The sequence below is a fragment of the Sorghum bicolor genome, chromosome 1 (genome assembly GCF_000003195.3).
Source record: "Sorghum bicolor cultivar BTx623 chromosome 1, Sorghum_bicolor_NCBIv3, whole genome shotgun sequence".
Taxonomy (NCBI): domain Eukaryota; kingdom Viridiplantae; phylum Streptophyta; class Magnoliopsida; order Poales; family Poaceae; genus Sorghum; species Sorghum bicolor.
Window position 1 is genome coordinate 55,582,504 of NC_012870.2, and position 12,687 is coordinate 55,595,190.

Here is a 12,687-nt window from a genome sequence, read left to right on the forward strand (position 1 = left end):
AAAGTGGCAAAAACTTTGCCTCAGTATATCAGCATTGTATGTGACTGCTACTAGTTAATTGCGTTAGTTATGCACTCTAAATCGCGCTAGTTTAAAAACACAGATAATGAGCTCCAACTGGGAAAACTTTTTAGAAGTAACATTATTAACATGCTAACAACATATTACACCTTTTTTAAGGCACATGATTCAAATGAGTGTAAGCTCTAAAGAAATAAAAAGAAAGAAAGAAAGAATCAAAACAGTGGTTCCACCTTTTAATGTGCTTGCTACAATAGATATATCCTATGTCCTCCACTTTGTAATGAAACTGAGCTGCACAGTAACCTGTTGTCACCACAGGGCATTCTTTTGGTATGCTGCAAAACCTGAATTTCTTGTTGCTTCCTGTAATTTTCTGACCCATCCAGTAAGACCTATAGGTTTGAACATACTGGATCAAGGGAAAGAAAATGACCCACCGAATTGCGAGTTGGCAGCTTGTGATGGAGGCTTGATTGCAATCCAGAGCAATGAGATGGTGATGGAAACGAGTCCAGACCAGACATACACAATAGTGGGTGTCCTTCCTCTCCTTCCCATGAGCCCCTTTGCAAATGGATACAAATGAGCAAGCACCCAGAAGCTGAAAAACACTCCCCCAAGCAGCTTGCTCCATTGTGGAATTGTGCTGTAAATCGTCCGGCTGAATCCAACAGCAATGGCAACAAGGTTGATCATGATGATGGTGAGCGGTGGTATCATTAATGATGTCCATTTCACTATGTACAGTTCTGCAAATTCATCCTCTACATCATCACCCACTTGTTTTGAAGTGAGTGTAAACGAGATCTCAATCCCTGCAATCACTTTTAGAAGACCCTGCAGCACAGCAGCCAGGTGGGCACTAGTTCCACCAATGAGCCAGAATTGTTCATTTCGCCACCACTCCTCAAGAGCAATGCCAGACCACTTGATCTCCAACATGGCCAAGAGGCAAAGAGTGATGGTGATGATAAGTAGGTATGTCAGGAAGGTAACGTTGAGCGTTTGCACAATGAACTGTCCTGAGAAGAGGGAGAGTGCTGGAAGGAAACAGTAGACAATGAGGAAGATGGATGTGAAGGGATAGATACCAACATTAAGGTATGCAATCCTTTGGAGCACCTGTTCACGTATAGAAAATTTGTCATTCTTCCGGATGAAAAAAAATGCATTACATTAATCACGGATAACAATACTTGAGAGGCAAATAGTGCAAACCTTCATCTTGGAGCTGGCAAACAATGCATTGTTGCGGGAGAAGAAGATTTCAACCGAACCAGTGGCCCATCGAAGCACCTGGTGAAGCCGATCGGTAAGGTTGATAGGAGCAGTGCCACGGAAGGCATCACGCTGTGTGACACAGTATACTGACTTCCACCCACGATTGTGCATGCGATACCCTGTCACAACATCCTCAGTGACAGACCCATAGATCCACCCCACCCGTATACCCCATTCTGTCTTCTCCTCATACCAACATGAGATCACACTGATTGCTTCTGCTACGATGGATGCATCTAGCATTTCACGAGGGATTGTTAGAGCACCAGGTGGACGCCCATTCTTCACAGATGGATGGTCAGCCAAGGGTCTACCCTGGAACTCTGCTACTGGAATGGAGTCAATCAGAAAGCTTGAGTTTCCAAACTTCTTTGGGAATGTTGCAAGGTTCATGCTGTCTCCATCAAAATCACCCATGCGAAGAGCCATTGTCTCCTCAGGGTTAGCATTGGAAGCTGATGCCTTACGGCGGCGTGGGAGACAGCAACTACAGAATCCTGGGCTGTGATCCTTGGAACGGGGTGGGTCAAAGCCATAAAGGGCAATTCGACGGAAGAGGCATCCAGTACCAACGTACACTGGTCCTTGAAGACCATCAAGTGCGCGCATGTTGACATCGAAGAAAACTGTATTGTGATTGGCATAACGATCAGAAGGGTCGATACCTTCAAATCGCTGTGGGAACTGCACATAGCAGAGGCGGTCACCACCACGGTCCATCATGAAACACATGCCCTCCCTTAAGGCCTTTGAGTTGTAGATATAGTGATCACAATCCAGATTAAGAATGAATGGACCATTGGACATGATTGCTGATGCACGGACTAATGCATTCATAGCACCTGCTTTCTTATTATGATCATATCCTGGGCGCTTCTCTCTTGATACATACACCAGCATTGGAAGCCGTGTATCCACTCCTGCAAAGTCAAGAGGTGTCTTTTCATTGATGTTCCCGTACATCGGCATGTCACTTGGTGGTTTCAGCATAACCTGAGGCACGGAAGAATGCATATGTTAGTACAGTTCGAGACCAGATACATGATTGAGATAGATGGTGGTGAAAGGTGGCACATGATTGAGATAGAAGTGGCACCTGTATAATTCCTGCATGATCACCTCGAGCATGATCCTGTGAAGGCTGGAGCCAGGTACCGGGCCAGTGAGTGCCATCAGCCATCCATGTTGCCTTGGGAATCTTCACTGGCTCAAACGGTTCGTCACCGCCACCCTTCAATTTTTCCCTCTGAAGATTCATTGCCTGGATCTCTTCACGAGCATGGTATGCATCAGAGCGGCGGCGGATGGCATCTGGCAAGCCATTAACACGGACCTTGAACTCATCATATTCACGCTTAATGCGTCTTCTGTCCTTGACAAAGTCTGGCTTCACCTTGTTCTTGAAGGGATCTCTCTTGAGGTTGAAGTAGCTGTCAGGGTTCCTGGGTTCAATGTCATGCTTCCTGCAGAATGGCACCCAAAGATTGGCAAAGCTCGCTGCTTCAGCCATTGCTTCGAAGGTGAGCAGTGCCCCTCCATCATCTGACAGATAACACGCAAGCTTCTCAACAGGGTAGTCAGCCGCGAGAATGGAGAGAATTGTGTTTGCAGTGACCAGGACTGGTTCCTTCTCCGGATCAGCAGTTGACACAAATATGTCAATTCCAGGGAGATCGGATTTGCCTGTTGGATTGTTAGGTGTGGGCATCTCAAACTTCTCCTTGAGCACGGAGAGGTCTGTTGCACGGTTGATGGGGCACAGCTTTGGAAGCTGGTCCAGTACCCATGAGAAAGCAAACCAGAGCTCGCAGACAATTGACATTCCCCAGAGCCAGATGGCGTCCTCATTTTGGTGCTTGATACGCCACATGAGGAAGAAGGCCAGTGCGACCAATCGGATCAGGACGAGGAGTCTGGATGGGATGGGAGGAACAAAATGTGAACAGCAAGACGAAGAAGACGGCACATGAAAGTTGCAATGTAGCAGTATTTTAGTATAACCATAGGCGCATGGTATTAAATTAGAAATAACTACTAGTTTATTTTCGGCGTGACATGGGTGCAAAGGTTTCATGCAAAATGGCTCAGCTGTTCCCTTCATGGTGGATTTGCATGCTACAGCACTTGCACTGTTCTACTGTTTCTTAGTTAAGATAAGAATTCATTGGTAACCATGTATTATCTATTTATGTGCGATGCATTGTTTCAGGTAAACAAAACAGTTCAGTTGGCTTCTTGCGAGTAAGTTAAGTAAGAATGCACGACTGATGAAGTTGAGGACGGAACCTGTAAGGACTGATGACGGCAGCTGGAATCCTGAGCTTGCGGGTCAGCGGGCGCCACGGTTTGGTCAAGAGCTCCTTGGGGTGCCCAGGTCCAGCTGGGGCGCCGCCATCGGTGTCGTCTTCTGTGCCATCCTGGGGCCAGATGGCATTGCCATAGCCATAGGTGCCCTTTGTCTCGAAGAGCCAGCGGTTATGATCGAACTCGCCGGACTGGTTGACGTTGGTCTGCTTGACCAACGACAGGCGCCTGTCCATCTTGTGGTGGCCATTGGCGCCCGCAGGCCCGCGGGGCAGCGAGAGCGCCCGCGTGGTCTCGGCCGCGCCACCGGCGGCAAGGTCCTCCCACTCGGTGTTCTTGTAAGGCTCCTTGCACCCGGGGCAGGCGCCGCCGCCGGCCTTGACGGCGTCGGTGAAGCAGTCGACGCAGATCCTGAAGTCGCACTCGCAGGGGAGGACGTCGTCGCCGCGGGCGTCGCGCATGGCCCTGGCGTCGCACCCCTCGACCATGCACGCGCTGGGTCCCTTGCCGCGGCGCCCGCCGGCGGCGGCTGCGTCGTCGTCGGTCTTGTTGTCCATGACGTGCGCGCGGGTGACGCTGTTGAAGCCGCCGGTGAAGAGCGAGCCGGAGACGTAGCGCTCCTCGGCCCTGGCCGTGCCGCCGCCGCCGCCATCGTCGTCGTCCATGGGCTGGTTGTCGGGCGTCATGGGGATGTGGACGTGGTAGTCCTGGAAGTCGACGCTGCTGATCTCCGAGTCGAGGTCGTCGCGCGAGTAGCTGATGAAGCGGCCAGAGTCGGTCCGGCGGCCGAAGACGACCGTGGGCGCCGACGTGGGCGCGGTGGGCGGCTTGCCGGCGCTCTGCGACGGCGGCATGCGGCTGGAGCCGCTGTTCTTGAGGATCCCCTTGGACGCCATGGCGGCGTCGGTACTCGTTTAAATTCCCCTGGTCCTGCTGGTCTTGTTTTCAAAGTTGAAAATGGTTTCTGCTTCTGGCTGCTGTTATGGCGATCTGCAGAATTCCGGTTTTGCCGATGGGAACTTTTGGCGTGAGCAATTAGCCGTAGCAAGGCGAAATAGGCATGCGATAAATCAAACGATGGAATTTGCAAGGAAAAAAGAAAGTGGCGAAGAATGCGGACATGATGCCAAGATGGTATGCATGAATGCTGTGAGATGGAAAGCATGAATGCAGCAGCAGATCAGGTCGAAATGGCAACTAGGATGGTCGATATTAGTGGCTCATATTTCTGAATCTGCTTTTTTTTTGCATAAATAAATATAAACAAAATATAAAGGAGAGAATGAAATGGTGAGTGATATGAACGATGGATCACCTTTTGTTCATCATCTGGCTGACTTGGGCGAGGGAAAACAAACGCCTTCTTCACTTAGCAAGTCGAGAGAGGCCAAGTCCAAGAGGAGGATGAAAACGGAAGGAAGCAAAATGGACCTGGGATTTGGATGGCGCCCATGGAAACGCCAGCTGCCCTGGCATGGTTATTTGAATGCTTGGAGCCGGAATGGAAGGGGTTGATTGGTTGGTCCGGCAGTGGGGGAGGCCGCCGGCCGGGAAAGGGGAAGAAGAGGAAGCGGGGTGGGGGCGCACGAACGCGCGCCAAAGCAACGACCCACGTCGGTGCTCTGCTGCCTGCCATGTGGGGTCCTACCTAACCGATTCAACTCCAGTCTGAATGTGTTGTTTAGCTCGGGTTCGGACTTTAAACTCCTCCTATCCGGGGGATTCATGGGATTGGGAATTTGGGATGGCAGCAACTACTACGACTCTTTGATCTTTTATTATGCACTACTACTACTATATTAGTATTATTATAGGAGTATTTCAGCGGTTTTTTGTTTAACCATTTTCAAACTCCATCAGCTGGACCGCATGTTGTATCAAACTCCATCGGTGCTCTCGAGGCATGTTTCATCTGACATCTGGACTTGTTTGAAGGCTTCTGTTTTTTTTTTCTATATAAAAAATGATGTTTTTTAGCCTCTGGTTTTATATACCTGACTGAACAGTTGTGTTGTGCCATGCATGATTGATGAAACCAATGGTCCAAAGCAGACGCTAAGGCCAGTCTCAATGCATGTTTCATGAGAGTATCATGCACATTAAATAGGGTGCCACATAAGCAAAATTGCTGACTTGGCAGGGTCATTAAATGAAGGAGTTTCATCAGATGAGAGAGGAGTTTTATCCCCATGAAACTCCTATGGCTCGGTTACCTAGTTTATAGTCTTGGTAACTGCGCCATGAAACTATACATTGAGACTGGCCTAATAAGGCCGGCTCGCTCGGCTGTTTCCCATGGCAAAGTTAGAGAAGCGGCAGCAGCAGCTAAAACGCGGAGACACCAGTACTCAGCAGAGTGAGGTCAGGTGGACCAAGACGTACAGCAGCTACATCGTGCTTCCAACTCCTCTCAAGTCTCGCCTCGCTTCACAAGCCACCAGCTATGGCTGAGCGTCTCCTGCCAGCACAGGACACCACGATGCAACACGATCACGTCTTGTACGTTCATACAAATTGTTACATTTCGAATTCATCCTTTTTTTTTTTTGGTTTCGTTGAACGCGTCAGTTGTAAGGACCGGGACGGCGTGATGGGCATACAATCCAACACGTACGCGCGAACTTTCAACCAACATTCCACGTCAGTTGTAGTGGTCAACACCGTACCCAATGCAATTTTTCAGTCGCCCACTCAAGAAAAAGGCATCATCATGTATCCATCATGGCATCATGCATAGCATCACTCCACATGTCTCGTCTGAGTTGCACACACGATCAGTAATCCCTTTGATTCTGCTCCCAACTCACGCTTGCATGCCATTTTGGTTTATTATAAATATGATGATCCGGCTGATGAATTATATGTGCATATAGCTAGCTCAACTAGCTGGCCACTGCATGCGGAAATATGAACAGCACGGCCAACCATCAGAGCCACGGGAAACGTAGAAAAAAAAAGCACACTCCCTCCGTTTTCAAATATCTGATGATGTTGTTTAGAACCAGCTAATCAGTTATCACATTTGAAAAATGGAGGGGACAGGGGTGCTACTCTCATCGACAATCCTTTTTTTTTTTTTTTTGCGAAACCTTTTTTTATTTGAAAGGACAGAGATTCTACTCTCGTGTGCACTTGCGCCCTAGCTCAGTTTCTCTCTTCCACCTCTTCTAATCGCATACATATATGCAGTCATGCACATACACTGCAGATAGCTTGCAAACGCGTTGCTTCAATTTGTTCTTCTCATGAGCAGCCGCAGGTTTCTGTCAGGACCAAAATACTGAGCATCCATGCGTATACCTGCCGAAGTCGACAATGTTTGATCAAAGAGGGAGTTCACATGTTCTTAATGCAGCAGCTGCAAATCTAACGTACAGCAGCAATGCCATGGGAGCAGCTTCAGCATACAGATCATCCACCAAGCAAGCATATCTAAGATATATGTCTAATGCATAGCTTCTGAATCCAGTATGGAAACTCATGTGCCATATCTCCCAATCAGTTACATTACACAAACCGCTACATCCATTTATGTACACAGCAAGCAACTCATGTCCCAGTAACAAACCCAAAAAAAACTGATAAAGACGCACACGCCACATATCAGCAACAACTAACAGATGGAAAGGCAGAATCTCAGAACTGGTTACAGGTTTATTATATATCTAGCAGTTAGAAGCTGATGAAATCGTCCTTGTTATCCTTTCTGGGAGTTGTGTCCTGATGAGAGGATGTAGCACCTTTCTTACCAAATATCATGTCATCTAGATCCTGCAGCAGGTCATCCCGACTGGACTGATCTCCAGAACCTCCTGGTTTCCTTACATGGGCGTCTTCTTTGCTCACAGTGCGGGGGGATTCCTCGGGCTCCACGGTAACTGGAATCATCGCTGGCTCGGGCTCTAGCTCAACACAGACAGGCTCCTTGAGCTTTTCATACTTGGACAGGACCTTCTGCAGTTCCTCGTGAATGCTCAATGCCTCAAAAAGTTGAGCCTCATTATCACCAGCCGTCTCGATGATCCTCTGGATCGTGTACTGACATTGTTGGCATTGTTGAACGAGAGTGGTTGCCAATTCATCCTGCATAACATATGTGGTACGGTCAACACATATGTGACGACAGAACAGTAGTGATCTAGCATTGAATCAGATATCTATAAGACAAACAAATAGGAAATAATGGAGAAGTCCCTATTCAATTAATTCCACATATTGCCACGTGCCTGCAGTAATCAGAAAATAAAGAAAAACTCTTCATGTATAATCCTAGATAAATTTGTCAACGAAACATCAACACCATGCTTTGCACGAAACATGCACTACAGACATTAACTAACTGATCTAAGCCATAATCAACAGGGACTAATAACAAACTAACCTGTAAAACCTCTTTTTGAGGAGAGGAAGATAACACTGTGCAAAGAAGCTCGACACTATTACGAGCCACCTCAAAAGCCTCATTTACTTGCACAGCAGGGGAAGTGCGAGTTGGAGCAGGAGCAAAATTCTCATCTGGAATTTCCTGATATCCTTCTTGTGCTACCTCAGAATATGGTTCAGCCGCAGGTACTGAACGGGGAGGAGTAAATATTGGTGCTAGGCTCTCATCATCACGCCCAGGAAAGCGAATTCCTCTAGATCTTAAGCTCTGCAAAGAAAACAAAAAGCAATAACTGCATGAGTTCAAGTAAGAGAAATCCACAAGCCTGACAACATGAGTACTGATTATGTGAGGCACAACATTGTGTTATGAATGCATAGTAAACCATTAATCAATAAGGTATTCGTGTACATAACAGGAATAAAGCAATTCCATGTCAATAACCTATCTGACATTATGACGTCAATCATAACCAGAATAATTAGATCTGCTGCTTTCTAGATCAGTTTTTTTTAGCATGCTTTCTCAGTTGGAAGCTACTGTTTCAGGTTAAATTGCACTAAGCTGATTAAACAGCAGAGCATTACTTTGTATTTACCTTGTACGTTTCTTCATACACTGGAAGGTAGCGGAGGTCATCTCCAGATTCTCCCCATGCTTCAATAAGCATAAGAGCCTTGTTTCTGTTGTTAACTATAGTCTGTGGATCATCAATCAGCTTGACCATCTCATCCAGCACCCGCTCAGCAGCAATCTCAGAGAAAGCCTTGTCGCAGTTCTTAACAATGGTCTCAAGCAGGACGAGAGATAGATACTGCACGCGTGGATTCTTCAACATAATTCTTCTCTTGACGGCCCGGATGACTTCAATGCTGTTGACCCTGTCAGTGTTCACCATGTCGCATATCTCAAGGTTGGTAGCCCAATCAGGGGTGTCCATGGTCTCCAACGTGGCTTCATCAACAATCTTGTCCGCCATGTTCTGGCCCTGGAAGAACTCCTTCATCTTGAAACTCATGTTGCTGACGCCAACTGACATCTTGCGGCTAACTTCTGCACTGCCTATCTTGAGCCGCTCACCAAGGGCGTTGACTTTATCCATCAGATTGTCGCCCATCTTGCCAGAGTGCTTTATCAGTCCAGATTACTCTAATTCTGAAAGCAAGTAAAGCGTGATGTAATTAGGAACTTAAAATGGGACAACAAAGATACGATTGATATTAATGAACTGTGACTACAAGCAGTAGTAATCAAGCTCAAGCACATAGAGAAGGCAGACGGCAGTATACCTATATCAGCAAGCATATAGAGAAGGCAGTATACCTATGTGAACCCAAGATATTATATTTTATTATGCATTTAGGAAGATGTTAGAACCAGGATTGCTCCTTTGTTATACAGCTAGAGTTGTTTTTCACTATACTGCGATGCTGAATTATGGCCCAAATTTTAGGAAAACGAAACCCTAGGTACGGTGATTCGACCAATAAGTCGTAAGGCCAGAGCACTTGGATTGGTTAACTCAGCAGTACTACATAGGAAAGAAATGCTCCAGTAATAATTTCGATCGAATCCAGGAGTATTGCCTTGGCACAATCCCTTCCCTTTGACCCTACACCCTAGCCCTTAGATCACAGCAGCCGCGGCAGCAGAAGCCATCTAAACTTTCTCCCGTTGCCGCGCCAGGCTTGGGGGGAAAGAAATCATCACGACCTCTCTAATCGCAGCGAGTGGGAGATATGGGGACGAGGAGGAGTGGATCGCACCGGAGTACCTCACAGCCGCCGCGCAGGACTGCTTCCTCCTCCACCACCGGCGCCCGCAAAATCGCCTCCCTTCCTCCTCACTTTCCCTTCGTCTGAGTCTCTGACCTCTCTACTCTGTACCCGCGTTGTACGGAATAGTTCCGTCTCCGCGTCGAGTTCGAGTGCCTCTTGGTTTTGGGTCCCGCCTGCACCATCGTGCGCTAGCAGTTTTTTCTTCAAGATTCGTGCGGCAGCGACTCAACGCACGTTCCGCCCATGCTTAGGGCAAGTCCTACTTGCCAGGTCATATGTACAAGTAATAAGGTCTTGTTCAGTTCACGCAAAAACCAAAAACTTTTTAAGATATCTTATCACATCGAATCTTGCGACACATGCATAGAGAATTAAATATAGATAAAAACTAAAGCTAATTACACAGTTTGCCTGTAAATCGCGAGACGAATCTTTTAAGTCTAGTTACTCCATGATTGGACAATGTTTGTCAAATAAAAACGAAAGTGCTACAGTGTCAAAATCCAAAATAAATCGCATCTAAACAAGGCCTAAAATAAATCATATTCTCATGAGATGGTTTATTCTAAATATTTTTTACTTTGGTACTTAATCACATGTTTTTTCTTTTCTATTATATATACTATCACACATCTCTTTCTATCTCAATTTTAGTGTAAACATAATTTCTTACTCTCTCCATTTCCAAGAATGTTGGAGAGTCAAAGCATCTCAACTTTAACCAAAATTATAGAGAGAATTACAAAAATTTATAATATCAAATAGGTATACTAATATAATTAATAAAGAATGTAATGATACTAAGTTGACACTAGAAATATTATTATCTTACCATATAAATTTGGTCAAAGTTAAGATGATTTGATTCTCCAATATTCTTGGAATAACTTATAATTTGATATGAAGAGAGTATTTCTTATGTAATAAACTATTTTCTTCTTTTTTTCCTTAATTCAAATGCCCTGCCACTATTTTATTTAGTTGAAAGATTTTTTTTGTGGGGATTACTATAGAAAGGTTGAGAGTACCCTTAGTCCAATCGCAAGTCCCAACTACTCTACTTCATCCTCTTGTTTGATCTAGTTTATAAGATGTCTTCTGATAGGGCATAGTCTTTTAAATTATATTTTGACTGTTCATTTGTTTTACTTGTGATTATTAATTTATGATTTTATATTTGATTATAAACCTAATAGTAAGTTTGGATAACAATGATAAATTATCGGTCGTAAATTATAGAGTTTGACTTTGCTTAATGCGCACTAAATGTTTTATAAATTGAATCGAAGTAAGTAGGAAGGATTAAGGTGCTAGTTAAACAAGTTTGAAGTGGCTAATAAGAGAGGGAAATCGAGTTCTTTTGAATGTCTCTTTTGGCACAACTTCTCCGGCAGCCTTTTGTTTTTTCCGCGAACAAGTTAATATAAAACAACTCTCAAGTAGAGTTCCTTAAAATCCAGTCTCAAAGAGGGATGAATGTTATATGGAGCTAAAAATACTAGCTTCTCCCACCTTATTCTTCTAGATCTACTATGAGAAGTTATTTTATCATTCTTTCCAAAATAGCTTTAACCCTACAACTGGAGCTGCTTGTGGAACTGAAGCAAAAAAGAACTATTACACCAATAAAACAGAGTTGTATCAAACAAGATCTAAGGAAACAATTTCTCCGAAGCATCAAAGAAACTATTAGAAACACGTTGAGATGATTATGATCTCATTTATATCCAAGGACATAGCATGTCCATGTAATGCCTTGTTCATCCGGGGCGCTCATGGCTCAATGTTGTGCGTTGAGCTGCCTTGTTATGCTCTGCACCGCTAATTGCGCCTCGCCACAATCAAGCCTAGTGAGGGGAGCAAGAAGGTGTGCCCCCCAACTCGTGTCCATCGTCCACATCTAATGGTCGCGGTGGCTCTCAAGTCCTGTGAACATACAAGAGAGGGTGAATTCAATGTCTAATTTTAGTGAACATAGTTTACCATAAACTATTGCAGTAAGGCGTGCACTTAGTGTTCTTTTAGTATACTCTGATTTTCCCTCAACCTAAAAGAGTTTGAGCCAACTCTTCACCAGCCAAAAAAATAAAAGTTTCAAATTCCACTCTCACCACTAAAAAAAGTTGATTTATCTTTTACGCTACCACTTTATTTTTTTTCGCACCCATCTACCTCATTGTCGTCATGTCCATTAGCTACAAATGTTGTTGCGATACATGTCGATTAAGCTTTTACTGAGAATGACCATTTTAACCTTTTCTATTGACTAGAGGCCGAGATTCTATTCCATATTCACTTTGTCTAGACAGATGCGACTAAAGCAAGGGATGGTGTCACTCGATGCCATGGTCGCCTAGTTGATCACTAGTCCCTCCCCCGGTGGCATGCACATCCTGTCTCCTCGCACACCCCATCCACACATCATACACTATTAGTAGTTAGTGTCCTTGCGCACCAGTGCCACGACCCACTCGCCTTACTACAGAACGAAGTGCATGCGAGAACATAAATCTTAGATCAAATTGCCAAGTCTTATTGAATCTCTCATGTCATGCTCTTATGTTCGGTGTACTTTGAAAAAAAAAGACCATCCGACTTGCCTATTATTAGTTTGGGCTTTCTTTGGTGGCATTCCTGATGCCGGATAGGTCCTAGGTGTCGTCAGTGTATGGGCTGGTGTCATGGAAACCGAGCAAGTCTGAGCAAAAGGTAGGTGCTGGATTTAGCAATACAGAACATAAAACTTTTTTCTTATCAAATAACTTTTTCAAAATAGCTCAGCTTTAACTAGAAAATTATTCATAAAATTATTTTCTAAAAAAAACGACTTTAGTAATGAAGCTAAGCTGACCTTAAATTCGTAAGAAGTTTTCAGTTACTTCGGCACTTCGGATTTATACAGACCAATTTCTGGCC

The 12,687-nt window shown here is 45.0% G+C and overlaps 2 protein-coding genes across 3 annotated transcripts; both read right to left on the minus strand.

The window, feature by feature from the left end:
- Positions 108 to 5,577, minus strand: LOC8055128 (cellulose synthase-like protein D1). Its single transcript, XM_002467380.2, has 5 exons — positions 4,925 to 5,577; positions 3,592 to 4,599; positions 2,402 to 3,218; positions 1,243 to 2,298; positions 108 to 1,146 (listed from the first exon to the last, which is right to left on the minus strand). The coding sequence occupies exons 2-5, from the start codon at positions 4,503 to 4,505 to the stop codon at positions 439 to 441; spliced, it is 3,495 nt and encodes a 1,164-aa protein (XP_002467425.1). The 5' UTR covers positions 4,506 to 4,599; positions 4,925 to 5,577; the 3' UTR covers positions 108 to 438.
- Positions 7,021 to 9,923, minus strand: LOC110431928 (TOM1-like protein 2). 2 transcript variants are annotated; one of them, XM_021451749.1, is made up of 4 exons: positions 9,768 to 9,923; positions 8,592 to 9,148; positions 7,991 to 8,260; positions 7,021 to 7,692 (listed from the first exon to the last, which is right to left on the minus strand). In XM_021451749.1, exons 2-4 carry the CDS (start codon positions 9,108 to 9,110, stop codon positions 7,282 to 7,284), a joined length of 1,200 nt encoding a protein of 399 aa, XP_021307424.1. In that variant the 5' UTR covers positions 9,111 to 9,148; positions 9,768 to 9,923; the 3' UTR covers positions 7,021 to 7,281. The 2 variants fall into 2 exon arrangements, with proteins under 2 accessions (XP_021307424.1, XP_021307425.1); XM_021451750.1 differs by having other exon boundaries at positions 9,760 to 9,915.

Bases quoted from the DNA above. Each gene is read 5' to 3' on its own strand.
- LOC8055128 (XM_002467380.2), bottom strand. From the start codon at position 4,505: ATGGCGTCCAAGGGGATCCTCAAGAACAGCGGCTCCAGCCGCATGCCG. The intron at 3,219-3,591 runs GTTCCGTCCTCA...CATCCCATCCAG, and splicing joins GCCGTCATCAGTCCTTACAG to ACTCCTCGTCCTGATCCGAT. The intron at 2,299-2,401 runs GTGCCACTTCTA...TCCGTGCCTCAG, and splicing joins ATCATGCAGGAATTATACAG to GTTATGCTGAAACCACCAAG.
- LOC110431928 (XM_021451749.1), bottom strand. From the start codon at position 9,110: ATGGGCGACAATCTGATGGATAAAGTCAACGCCCTTGGTGAGCGGCTC. The intron at 8,261-8,591 runs GTAAATACAAAG...TTTTCTTTGCAG, and splicing joins TGTATGAAGAAACGTACAAG to AGCTTAAGATCTAGAGGAAT. The intron at 7,693-7,990 runs GTTAGTTTGTTA...TATGTTATGCAG, and splicing joins CTCAAAAAGAGGTTTTACAG to GATGAATTGGCAACCACTCT.